The following is a 12,903-nucleotide window of genomic DNA, read 5'->3' as shown; positions in this document are numbered from 1 at the left end:
GCCTGAAGCTGCACGGGGAGGCAAGATAAGGGCACCAGGCATTGAATTCACACATTAAATGCAGTTACCTGGGAAAAGCACCACTCATACCCAAGGTGTGCTCATGAGATCAGGGTCTATGGCAGCAGATACCACACCAACCCAGGGCACAGACAATGCACAGGAGGGCAAGGGACCACTTGTGACAGGTCTCACTGCATGGGCATACAAGAGCCACACCATGCCATCTGAAAAAGGACTCATGCAGGGTCCAGCTTGAAGGATCAGCTTCATAGAATAGAATCTTAGAATCATCAGGGAGATGACAGAATCAGTAATCCCTAAATCACTAGATCATACCACCCAGCACTAGATCCAGATGCCTCTTAAACACCTCCAGGCATGGTGACTCCACCACTTCCCTGGGCAACCTATTCCAATGCCTCATCACCTTAACAGTGAATTTTTTTTTTTCCGATATCTGATCTGAACCTTCCCTGTCTCAACTTAAGGCTATTTCCTCTTGTCCTCTCACTGCAGGCATGGCAGAAAAGACTGGCCCCCATCTCACTACCTCTTTCAGGTAGTTGCAGAGTTCAGGCTTAAAGGATTGCATAGTGCAGCTTCAGAGCAAGCACCCCTCAACAGAGCTCCAAAACACCAGCTTTAATAACACCGAATCAGAACTGCAATATCTATATTGCAGAGTAAAAGCTGAAAGAAGTAACACATAAAAGGAGGTCATACATAAGCGCCCCACTTGCCTGATGCAGCTGGTAAGCACCCTTCCCTTCAGATCTACCCACTGTGAAACAGCTTTCAGTGCTTTCCCAGGTTGCCAAATGCCTCAGGGTCCCTCCCAAGTCCTTTGCTCCTGCCCCACTGCTCCATGCCCTTCTCAGAATTCCCTGTCCCTGTCTGGCCCCAACCCAATGCTCTACAGCAGTGACATGCCTTTTCCCCTCCCTGAGAGCCTGCTCATACAGAGCAAGTCCCCTGTTCTGCTGACCCAGGCTGTCTTGTCCTTAAACTCCAGTGATTGGAGGATGCAAGAGCACTGGTGGGATGCACATCTGCTTATTCTCTTTTAGATTCATTTGCTCTGACCAGACTTCCTATTATGGCTGTCAGGGAAAGCTGATCTTGCATCCTCAGCCTGGCCTGGGAAGGTTCTTGGGCAAAATGTGCTGGCAGCCTTCCTCGCAGTGCAGCAGCACTTGGTGAGTCTGCATCCCTGCCTGTCGCTGCCAGCTCCAGTCCCCCTGGGAGTGGGTAAACCAGCAGCAGGCTTCTCTCACAGACCTGAGCAGCCTAGGGGCAGGATCTGTGTCCAGTTTTGGCCAGGAGCGAGTCAGAGGGCAAGGGGCCCTGCTCCTGCAGAGCCATAAAGCCACATTGGTAGTGCAGGGTGGGAGGCAGGGACCAAGGAGCGTGCCGCCTCCGCCAGCACATGGAGCGGCTCCAGCTCTGCATTCCTGAGCCGTTCTGCAATGTTTCTGCGGAGGCCCGTGGCCCCCACTGTCTCCGCCGAGGAATGAAATGCACTTCAGCTCTGGAGCGAGGGAGCCCATCGGCAGAGGGAGGGAGGTGGCAGAAGCACCCGCCCGTGCCATTGCCATCTATCCGGAAGCACTAGCAAAGCCATGGAGTTGAACAAACGAGGAACACCCTGTCATGGAAAGGGGTTTCCAAGTATTTTATATGCAGGGCGGGCTGCTGCGGTCACCAGGCCAACTTCTCTACATCTAAAAATATTCCCAAGTTGAGCACAAAGCTGCTTTCCATCCCTCTGCAGGAAAAGGAGAATATGCCTCTGAGAAGACAAGGTCAGAGACCATGGAGGAAGGAGTGGAGGATATTGGACAGTAGAGAGGAACTGAGAGGAATCAGGACATCTGCCACTAGTTCTGCATCCTCCTCTTGCCCTCACAAAGCTACCCAAAACCAGGCACTGCACCAGAGGCACCCCTTAGCACACCCTTCACAGGGGTCACTGTGCTTCCCAAGACCCCACAAGAAGATGACTACTCATGCCTTCCCACTCCCAAACACTTAAAAAAATTAGAGCTCAGCAGGGAAGATGCTGATGACATCAAGGAAAACTTCAGAGAAAAGGGAGATGGTTCACTTCAATTTCCATATTCTATGGAAAAAGTCAAGGGTCTAGCAGCTGAACTTTGTTGACAGCAGTGTCTAGAGCAGAAGCATTCTCTGCTGCAAAAGGACAACTCCTCAAACTGGGGTGAGGTATGTCAGCAAAACGTGGCAACTAATCACACAAGGTTTGCAAATCTGCTACCTGACGAGAGGGCATCAATGCAGGGCTCAGCCCCTACAGACGTCTCCCCTCCATGAACCATGTGGAGAGAGAAAAGTTGGACTAGATGTAGCAATTGAGACAGCGTGGGAGCCTGGCACTGCAAACCAGAAAAAAAAAGGACAGTGAAACTCAAGCTGTCCCCCTAGAAAGAAGAAAAACAAAAAAATCCAAACAAACCAAGTCTCGATGAACACACACCAAATTTTTGCTGGATCACCTCCAGAGAAAGCAAACCCATTCTCAGTCAAACCTATTCTCAATCACGTTGTCAGTATGCAAAGTCAGATAAGGCACCGGAGCAGCCGGATTAACACACTTCTGCATTTTATAGCAAGCTGTGTACAACCCTTTTTGAACCACAGGCACACTTCTGAGCCAATCCCAAGATGATGAGGGGGAGGGGTTAACCTTGGTGGGGTCCCACCACTTCCCCCAGGAGCTGCTGCGGCTTCCTCCATCTCACCCCACACAAGGTGAGCAAAAGCAAGACAGTGATGGAGGCCTCCAGGCTCTGCCAGAGGGCAGGACCAGTGCAGGCAGGGCTGCGGGCAGACAGGACCTGTGTGGCCCAAAGAACCACCATGTCATTGCCGGGGACCACTGACAGCGAGTTTTTGGTCACGTGATGGAATTACTATATTTCTGTCGGAGGAGTTCACTGCTGCAGTTATGGTTACATGGAAGGGTTTGCATCTTAAAAGACAAAAAAAAACAAGCAAAATTCAACTGCAGACAGCTGGAACACTTGTGATGAGTTTCCAGAACAAGCTGCAAATCTTCATTTGCAACAGTTCTGCCATTTTTATTACGTTCTCTCTTAAGGGATACTCCGAAAGAGGTTTCATAATGGGGTTTGGTTTTTCCTTTTTTATGGCAATGCCAAATTTCACCTGGGAAAGGCCCCACTGCAGACCACCTCTGGACTGGGAGCTGGCTGCAGGAAGCTTCATCAGCTGCAAACCATCCCAGTGCTGGGGCTTTCCACAGGCACAGCCCAGTCAGTACAGCCACTGGCACAGCTAGGAAGATACCAGGCCACCAAAACACAATGTCTGCAGCAGTGCCTTGGCCAGCATGTCAGCATTTGCACTCCAGCACCATCAACAGGGTCAAAAATTAAGCTGATAAGAAGCTAGACTAGGCTCTGGCTGGGTTCCCCTGCGTTCCCCGGTGCAGGACCAGTACGCACAGCCACAGCAGGCACTGAGGTAGACAGGGCTCAGCCCTGCACCAATGGGAAGGCTGAGCCAGCAGCCCCAGCTGGTTTAGTGTCACACGCTGCTGAGACTGTTCAGCCCAGTTCCTCTTTCCCAGCTGCATGTCCCCGTCAGATGGGAGGACAGTTTCTTCCAGCTGAGGCTGAGCTTGCTAATGGGGACCATAAGTGGCTGCCAAGGCCAGACACAGCACCCCCATGACCACTTCGCTGTTAGCCATGGCTAGAACAGGCGCATCCTCTCACTCCTGCAGGAGGGCAGCCCTGCTCTGCATGGGAAATAGGTAGGGGCCAAGCAGCTGGGCTGGAGTATCACAGCCGCAGCCTGCCTGCCTGCTCACATGCACTGAGCTGAAGCAGCTCCAGCTATTGTCTGCCAACATTTCGCACACATCTCACATCCTGTCTGCTCCTGCTGGGCATCCCTTGACCTCCAAAGGAATGGAGCACAAATCACGGCACCTCTGGACTGCCCATGATGAAGGCAGGCATGGGGACTGGTGGGACTCCAGCTGCAGCCTCTCCTGCATCCTTAGCACGCTGGCCCTCTAGCACAGGACCCCAAGAGCAGGGGTTGAGGTGCACTGGATGCTGTCATGACATCTGGAAAGCACTGGGTGCCCTGATCCAGACACCCATGCTTCCCACAACAAGCAACCTGCCCAGCACTGTGCTGCTGGGCAGACAGAAAGGTGAAAGAAAGAAGAGAGCATGCCTGCATATTTGGGTCATTTCACCCAGCAGCCAGCAAAGTTCAGTTCTGAAAAGAAGGGCACCCCACAGGACCCTCTTCCCCTTTCCTCAGCCTTCCCACTCCCCCTTCCCTAAATCTAATGGGATGTGTCACTTTGGGAAGCACCAGATTCCTGCCGCTGCCATTCAGCAAGGAAACAGAGTGCTTGGGTGGTACTTCCCATGCACCATCACAGATTCACTTAGCACTTGGGCGGTTTCACCCTATGATCCGGGGAGAGGCAGGTGGTTTGGACCCTTTACTGGGCAACTCACAGGTTTTGGCAAAACTAAAGATCCCAAAAATATGTGCCCTCCCCTTCTCAGCAGCGAGGCACAGAGAGAGAGAAGGGAGTAAACAATTATCGCTACCAAATATGGGTCTAACAGGCAGCGATGAAGCCACAGCAGAAGCATGTAGACATCCTGCCGGCAGATTCAAAGAGATGGGGAGCTTGCAGGGGCTCGGGCAGGATCCGGCAGGGAACAGGCAGAGGATGGGGCAGCGTTTCCCCCTGCTTGGTTAGTTGTTTCGTCTGGGATATGGTGGGGACCCAAGCCTTTCCCGACTGGGGCCAGACCCACCCTGCATGGGAACCACCCCAGCGCCCCATCCTGGGGCCCGTGGCCAGCTGTGTGTCCTGGTGGGAACCGTTGCGGTGACCTCCCAGGCTTCGGTGTGGCCATGGGAAGCCCTCGTGTCCCCACCCAAAACCACGCAGCAGGACAGAGACACCCTTGCCACTCGCTTCTCCCCACGTCCCGGCAGTGTGGGCGGGGTGCTGGGGGAAAAGCTGCGCCTGGCCTGCCCCAAAGGTCACCCGCGTTCCGCTGGCCACGGCCAGGCTTGTCCAGCTCGGTCCCCAGAGACCCCCGAGGTGGGGACGCTGGCCCGGGCCTCGCCACGGTGGACTCCAGGCCAGAGCCTGGTGAGGCAGGGCAAGGGCAGGGCCGGGGATAACGTGGTCAGGAATAACGTGGCCGCGCCAGCCCGTGCTCCCCTGGAGCCTCCGGTGGGCGTCGGTGCCCGGGTGGCGCCGGCGCCAGGGGCGATCTGGGCATGCCCCAAAGTCTGAGTGAACCCCGGAAGCCCTCGGGTCACCGCAACCCCACGGACAAGCCCCGGTTGGAGCAGGGAAAACCCGGTAACCGGAAAGCTGCTTCCTCCCTGTCTCCCCGCCATTTACCGGGCGGGGTGCAGGGCAGGGTCCCCAGGACATCCGTTTCCGGCAGCCCCCCGAGAGCTAGGGCGCTACCGGTCCGCAGGACCCCACTCTGCAGCCCCCCCTCCCCGGTTACCGGGACACCGCGTGTCCTCCGTCCCCCGTCCCCGTACCTTTGCGCGGGCAGGAGCAGCGCGGCGGCCCCGCGACGCTGAGGGGAGCTCTGCGGGCGGCACCGCCCGCTTCCCGCCCCCCCCCCCCCCCCGCCACGGCGCATGCGCCAGCACGGCGCGCCGCCGGGTGACACGGCACGGCCCCGCGCGGTGCCCCGGGGCTGCGCTCCACCCGGACATCGCGCCACGGACATTCCCGCTCCCACGGACAGCGCTGCGCTGTACCCGCGCGGCCCGGCCCGGCCCGGCCCGGCCCGACGTCCTGGGGCTGGCCACGGTTCCGCGCACCGTGGCCGTGCTCCACCCACTGCTCACATCGCACCCCCGGGCGCCCGCCCCCCCCGGGACACCCCCGGGACACCCCCGGGGCCCCGCATGACCCCGGGCCCACCGCCCTCCCCTCAACCCATCTCTCCCATCCCCTCCTCTCCCCTCTTTTCCCCGCGCTCCCGCCCCGCGCTCCGGCCGCCCACGCGCCCCCCCTTTCCCCCCCCAACCAATGGGCAACCGGGGCGTCAGCGCGGGAGGAGCAGGGGCGGTGCGCGCGGGGCCCGCCGGGACCCTGGGTGACGTCACCGCGGTGCGTTGGGAGCGGCGAGGCTGAGGTGAGGGGCGGGAGGGCGCCGGGCTCGACCGGGGGTCGGGGCTCCGCTGCTAGGAGGGTCCAGGAGGTCCGGGGATCCGGGGTCTGGCCCGCAGCCGGGGCTCAGACGGGCTGCTTGGTTCTCCTCGGGTGGGTGTCCCCGCCATTGCGCTCCGGTCGCCCTTCCTTCTGCCGCACCTGCTCCTCCTGTTCCCGTCCTGCCCGTGCTGCCTACCCGGCGCACGCTCCGTGGGGGAAAACTCCCTGATATTGCCCGGATTCGCCCAGCTCCTCTTCCTCTTGTTGCTGAACTTTCTGCTGACAGCTCTCCCCTCAGTCAGCTGGCGCAGCAGCCCTGGCTGGGGACTGCCCTGGCCCTCTGGTTTTGGGTGGGGTTTCAGGTGGTTTTGGTGGTGTTCTATTTTTTCTATGTTTTGTTTTGTTTTTTTTTTCCAGACCGTGACACTTTACAGCTAGATGTGAAAGCTTAGCAGTGCTGATGGAGAGGTGCGATGGATGCCTGTGCTCTGACAGCCTGAGCGGTGCCTTGGCTCAGGCATCGCCCACGAGCCGGCCGGGCTGATCCCGCCGAGAGCCATGCGAGGCCGCATCTCCTCAGGGACCGAGGCTCCTGGGCCATGTCTTGTCAGGACATAACAGCAGCAGCCCGAGCTGGGACCCGACAAAGCTAAAGCTGCCACAGCCACGCAGGTGCACAAGCTCCAGGGCAGGGCTTGGCTGCAAGTCCCTGACCCTGCCCTCCGAGTGCCTGTGGCCGCCTCCAGCCACTGAGCTCTGCTGCTCTCACGCTGCCGGGCCCTGACGTCCCTGGCAGTAGGGACAGCTCTCCAGGTCACTCCTCAGGGCTGAGAGACTCTTTACCTGTGTCTGATCTCTACAGTAAGGTGAGGAGCATTTTATTTTCAGCCTAAAGGTATATTGTGTGCTAGTGATGTTTGTAAATATCCATCTCTTTATTTGTTTCAATATCTACTTATTTATTAAAAGTGTGTTAAATAGTACAGTGTTTGACAGCTGTCTGAATTGTAAGTTGTCATCTAGGTCTGTCAAATCATTCATTAGTTACCCTTCAACGATCGCTTAATTACCATTTGATTGCTATTTAATTTTTGTTCAGTCATCCAACACTTAGAATTTGATCATCATTTAATCATTAACAGAATCTTTTTAGTAAAGACCTCAATAATGACTGTTCTTAATTTTCCTGGGATAGGAAGCTCTCCCTGCTACTACACACCAGGGGGTATGGCACCTTCAGACCTCTGTGGAGCAGAACCTTGCATGCTCTCCACACCCATTAAGTCTGGAATTGTTTCACTTTTCCTCTCCTTCCTGCAGCTTTTATGCTCTGGATGGAGTGTGGCTCCTATGGCTGGGTCCCAAAAACCTTGTGGGGAAAACACTGTATTGTTGTCACCAGTGGTGCTATAATAGCCTGGCTGGAGAAGTACTTGCGAACTGGTTATTCCTGCTGTTGACATTGCATGGGGATACTTTGTCTGTAGGGTCTGAGGGACACCTTAAAGCAAGGCTGGTGTCTCCCGTTGTGCCTGTGCTCACTTTGGGTGTCCTGCTCAGATGTCGTGCCCAGAGGAACTGGATTCCCTGGCAGATGTGGATCTGCTTGACTTTCTTCTGAAGGAGGATGCTCCCTGCCCTGAAATCCCAGGGGAGCAGAACGGTCTGCTGGAAGACTGGGGCCTACCAATGCCTGAGGTGAGTTCTTTGTAAGGAATTGCTGCTGAGCTGAGGTTTAGGAGGTTTGTCTCCCTGCTGAGTAAAAGCTGTTCCTCTGCAGCTCCTGGACAAGGAGATGGATGACTTCATCAGCTCGCTGCTGAGCCCTTTAGAAGATGAACCAGACAGGCTCAGTTACTTGCCTGCCAACAATGACAGCAGCATCTCTGAGGATCAGCTTCTGTCCCATTGCCTTGGTAGCAATTTTGCCAGCCGAGACATTGTGCAGGTTGATCATAACTACTCCCTTCATCAAGACTGGCCTACACTGGAAAGTGTGAGGTCTGACATGGCAGAAGGAGATGTTACCATTGAGCTAGGTGAGTGATATGTATGGAGTCTTTGTGCCCTGGCTACAGGCAGAAAAGAGAAAAGCAGTCCCATATTGGTTTGTTTTGGTGGGTGTCAGGCAAAGATGGAAAGAGCCAAGAGTAGAGGCTTTCTGCTGTTGTAAAATTGCTATTTCATGCCACTCAAAGCTGGCTGGTCAGGTGCTGCCTCAGTGAGGCCCAGCATTTGACTAATCTTTCCTTCTCCAGGGGCATGGGTGGGTTTGGAAGGCACAAGCGAGGCACTGGAACAGAGCACCAGTTCCCCCGTTGCTGTTGCTGTGGAAGATGAACCCCAGCTTGTGCCTGGAGCCATTGTACAGGTACTGACACCCATGCCTGTGGACCCCAGCCTTTGCTTCTCACATCTCTCCTTCTTTTCTGACTTGGCTCTTATGAGGGGTATCTCTGAGGGAAAACATGACGTTACTTTGGGAGAGCTGATTCCAGTTCTTTGTGTTTGCTGCATGCCCTTGCTAGCCCAGGATGGACTCCCTGTATTATGCATTCTCAGTAGGCTTATTTTTGCTGTTTTCTAGTCTGACTTCCCAGAGCTGGTCCTGACAGAGGAGGAGAAGCAGCTCCTGGAGAAAGAAGGTGTTACATTACCAACCTGTCTGCCACTGACCAAAGTGAGTCCTCACTAGAACCAAACTGACCACTCTAATGTATCAGGTAGTGTAGGGGTTGGAAACTGCAGGACAGTGCCTTGATGAGAATATATGGCATTGTCCATGTACACAGCAGCTTCTGGCTGCTGTCAGTCTCCCTACTCGTGGCTGTTTGCAGGAGGCATTTACACCACAAGTGCCTGCAGCTATTTCTTCTGCTTGCCTAGTGGCTTGTGGTCTGTGTGCTTTTCATTTTCCTTAGGTACGCCTTACTTTTGCTGAGTCATGGAAGCTGCTGGCTGCATCAGCAGGGCCTTTGCCTTGCAGTTTATTCAGTGGTGTGGGAAGGACAGAGGACCCAAGCACTAGGGTTGGGCAATGATATGTGACGGCGGTCTGAGAGGGTGGGATTGCCAACACCCTGGGATTGCTTTTAATGAGATGATCCTTGCAGGCTGAGGAGCGAGTTCTGAGGAAAGTGCGTCGTAAGATTCGGAACAAGCAGGCAGCTCAGGATAGTCGTCGCCGGAGGAAGATCTATGTGGATGGCCTAGAAAACAGGTATGGTCACACAGCAGTGTCATCCAACACTGAGGGGACCCATATGTTCTTTTAGGGGTCCTTGGCAGAATGGCACTAAATTGTCATTTCAATCAGAACTTCATTTTCCTATCATGTTACAATTAGTATAGCAGAGGATTTGTGATTAGAGTGGCACTGTATTTCTACAAGCAGAATCAACGTAGCACACTCTATAAGCAGTGTAGTACAGGATCTATCATACAACTTAACTTACAATTTTTAATCACCTACACTCTAATACATCTTCACTTAAAATTTCTAGTCACGTGGGCCCTCTGCAGATTGGATCAGATCTTAATAGATGGTTCTATGTATTAATATAATGATCATAACAGTTTCAAAAATGATACAAATAATACTAGTCTCTCCCTCAGTAATGGGAGGAAGCAGGCAATGGTGGATGTGTCCCTGAACAGAGGGGTCCTGAGCTGTCGAGCAGAAATTCTACTCCCAAGGTGCTCTTAGGACTTTCTAATTGCTTGGTTTTGTGGACAGTGTGCTCTGTACTGTTGTACCTCCCTGCTCTGTGAAAGGGCTGTCAGCAACACAGAGCTGGCTGTGTGTCTGCGACCTTCAGGACTGGTAAGGGAAGGGCCTGGTGCTCAGGGACTTTCAGGCTGGCAGAGAGAGGAAGAAGAAATCTCTTTGTTTTGGTACTAAGTGCACAGGACCTTCAGTGGCTGATAACAAGGGAAGGGAATGAATACATGACTTGGGTCACAGAATGGCTGCTCCTCTCATGCATGGCCTTAGTTGTGCTGACCACAGTGCCAGGTCTGGGATCAGGGGTGCCTGTCACAAGCTGCTGTGCTGTTCGGCTGCTGGGCTTCTCTCACCCTGAGCAAAAAGTGAGGCTGGCCCTGTGGGGCAAGAGGTCCCTGCAGAGGGTTCAGAACATCAGGGTGAAGCCTGTCTCTTGTACTTGGAGATGGCCCGGAGCTTGCTCTGTGCAAGCCAGGTAGCTGACCTGCCAGAAGGAATGTGTTTTCCAGATCAGGCTAGTTAGTAATACAGCCTGATGTCATGATGTGCAGGGCTGGTGTGCTGCTAGGGGTGGGCATCCACAGGGGTTAATCAACTGCTTCTCTGCAGGACTGGCAGGGCTTCATTCCTCCCTATATCTGGTATGAGGTGGTGCTCTTTGGGCTTTGCTGCACATGATACCAGGTGGACCCCAGGACCAATTCTGTCTGCCCCAGCCACCCAGAGGTGGTGACTGATGCTGTGTCTCCACTGTTGACCAACAAAATGTCTCTGGTTTTCCCCCATGCCTCTCATCCTTCCTGGGAAGGGTGGCAGCCTGCACAGCTGAAAACCATGAACTGGAGAAGAAGGTGCAGCAGCTGCAGAAGCAGAACATGTGAGTTTGTCTTGTTGGGTTTGGCAGGAGAAGTGGTGGGGAAGACTGTTCATGTTCTCAGGACTGCGGCCTGTCCCTGGCTGCAAAGAGTGGAGGGAAGCAGCTATAGGTCCACCTGCTGTGCTAACCTGCATTTCCTGCTCTGCTGCAGGTCACTGCTTAGGCAGTTGCAGAAACTGCAGGCCTTGGTGAGATGGTCCACCCCCAAAACTACCAGAAGTAAAACCTGCACTATGGTAAGTGGCTTCAGCTCCAGTGTCTGTGGAGGAGTCTCTGCTGTCCTCAAAAGTTTGGGAGAGAGACATTTATTGCATTTAGTGATGCCTGTCCATTTCCTTTGCTGAAATTGTGCTGATATTTCTGTTTCCAGATCGTGGTTCTGTCCTTCTGCCTCGTTCTGTCCCCCAGCATCCGCTTACCTGGGAGTGTAGAGCCACAGCATGAGCACAAGGGTGAGTGCCCAGGTTACGGCTGAGGTGCCCAGTTGGGGCTGAGGTGTGGCTCCAGGTGAAGTGCTGCCCTTCAGAGCACAGCACCTTCCCCAAAGACAGCCTGAACTCTGGGACACTTCCAACTCAGCATTCTCTTGCCTGGAGTGACCACTAGGTTTGTCTTGCTGTCTTGCCCCAGCTCTGGACTCTTCCTCAGCCCTGTTTTAGAGGCCTGCCTGGAAGCAGGGCCCTGTGCCAGGGGTGGTGCAAGGACAGGAGAGTTCCGGTCCCTCTTGGAGCACAAACTGTGCTTGTGCCTGGCAGCTGTGCAGCATCCTCTCCCCGCCTCCCCTGGGAAGAGGAAGTCCTGTTTAAACAGTTTGTCCTCTCTCCTGGGCTCTGTGGTGGCTCCATGCTCAGCACAGGAGGGTGGGAGGCTGGAAATGATAGGGTTGGCTCTACCTCTCTTACAGTGCTGTCACGGCAGATCCGCGAGTTTCCAAACCAGGGAGCACCTGATGTGCAGCACGACACAGAGCTGGAGGGCTTCAGCCCAGAGCCTGGAGACCCCTTGCTGTCGGGCAACCTCAGTCAGTCATGGGAAGAGGGGCAGAGTCCGCTTAACTCCAGTCCCAGGTCTTTCAACAGCAACTCATCCTCTGACACTCCAGCAGCAGCAGGCTCCAAGCCGGGCCCGCCCCAGAGTGACCCTTTGCCGGCGGCAGTGCTGGTGCCGTGGAAATCCAAGGGTCAGGAGTGGGTAGAACACCCTGACAGAGTTCTCATCCAGCAGCACCATGCCAATGAGATGTGACCAGTGCTGCATCCTGCTCCTTGGGATGATACTGGGCATCCCGTGGAACAGGGACAGAGCTGCACTAACGGATTATCTATTCAAGCAGTTTCTTCTGAATACTCTCCTCATTGCCAGAAATTCAGAGGGTTTACAGGGAGGAATTGATCTGACATTTTTTATCAGACTCCATCTGAGATGGGACAGGAAATTCTGAGAACTTCACTATGGCTGCTGATGTGGCTTGCAGCCCAGGGTGCACCCAGTGGCTTGTGGGGATGGGCTGTAGCAGGGACGGTGGAGGTAGTTGGACTGAGGTGCCAGTACTTGGTCTGACTGGATGCAGCTGGCAGTGGAGGCCGCTGCCCTGCTTCTTCACTGCCCAGCAGGGGATGAACAGGCACTTCTTAGTCTGTGTTTGGGCCCAAACATATGTTCCACGTCACTGCCCCTTAATCCTGTAGTGCTGCCTGGTTTCTAGGTGTGAGGGAGCAATTTGACCTTCAGTGCTCTCACAGGAGTAGTCCTGCCTGCTTCTGCGACAGACCTGGCAAGTCGCCTGTTCCTGCTAGCTTTTGAGCCATGGCCACAGCTCCCAGCCTGGCTAGAAAAGGTAATGTGGAGTCCTTCCTGAGCCACGTGTGCTGTTTGCCTACCGTAAGGGCTGAGCTTTTCATCTCCTGCAGGCTTTTGGGCTTCAGGGAGCAGGCATGCCTTGAACCAGACTGCTGAGGCCGCATGTTCAGAGAGCGGCAGAGCTGCTTGCTCTTCTGAAGGCTTTCCTGGCCACAGGACAGTTTCAAAGCTGTGTCCTTGTGTGCCCAAGCCTTGCTGTGCTGGTTGGTGATGTAGTCAATGGTTCTGGGCTGAACA

At 54.7% G+C, this 12,903-nt stretch overlaps 2 protein-coding genes across 4 annotated transcripts in view; one reads left to right on the top strand and one right to left on the bottom strand.

The window, feature by feature from the left end:
• TLN1 (talin 1) overlaps window positions 1-5,725 on the bottom strand; it is a 35,511-nt gene extending 29,786 nt beyond the window's left edge. For 2 of the 3 annotated variants that reach the window (XM_068176264.1, XM_068176266.1), the window contains exon 1: window positions 5,584-5,725. The gene's annotated coding sequence lies outside the window, so the exon portion shown is untranslated. The remainder of the gene's footprint in view (window positions 1-5,583) is intronic. The other variant, XM_068176265.1, reaches the window with a different exon arrangement.
• Window positions 5,726-6,098: 373 nt separating this feature from the next.
• CREB3 (cAMP responsive element binding protein 3) lies at window positions 6,099-12,113 on the top strand. Its single transcript, XM_068177229.1, has 11 exons — window positions 6,099-6,188; window positions 6,623-7,071; window positions 7,766-7,903; window positions 7,986-8,244; window positions 8,464-8,576; window positions 8,793-8,885; window positions 9,319-9,425; window positions 10,738-10,806; window positions 10,958-11,042; window positions 11,177-11,258; window positions 11,711-12,113. The coding sequence occupies exons 3-11, from the start codon at window positions 7,766-7,768 to the stop codon at window positions 12,049-12,051; spliced, it is 1,287 nt and encodes a 428-aa protein (XP_068033330.1). The 5' UTR covers window positions 6,099-6,188; window positions 6,623-7,071; the 3' UTR covers window positions 12,052-12,113.
• The last annotated feature ends 790 nt before the right edge of the window (window positions 12,114-12,903 follow it).

This window comes from Anomalospiza imberbis, chromosome Z (assembly GCF_031753505.1).
Source record: "Anomalospiza imberbis isolate Cuckoo-Finch-1a 21T00152 chromosome Z, ASM3175350v1, whole genome shotgun sequence".
In the NCBI taxonomy this organism is placed as follows: Eukaryota; Metazoa; Chordata; class Aves; order Passeriformes; family Viduidae; genus Anomalospiza; species Anomalospiza imberbis.
This window is presented reverse-complemented; position numbering and strand designations above follow the sequence as displayed.

Bases quoted from the DNA above. Each gene is read 5' to 3' on its own strand.
- CREB3 (XM_068177229.1), top strand. From the start codon at position 7,766: ATGTCGTGCCCAGAGGAACTGGATTCCCTGGCAGATGTGGATCTGCTT. The intron at 10,807-10,957 runs GTGAGTTTGTCT...GCTCTGCTGCAG, and splicing joins CAGCTGCAGAAGCAGAACAT to GTCACTGCTTAGGCAGTTGC. The intron at 11,259-11,710 runs GTGAGTGCCCAG...CCTCTCTTACAG, and splicing joins GCCACAGCATGAGCACAAGG to TGCTGTCACGGCAGATCCGC.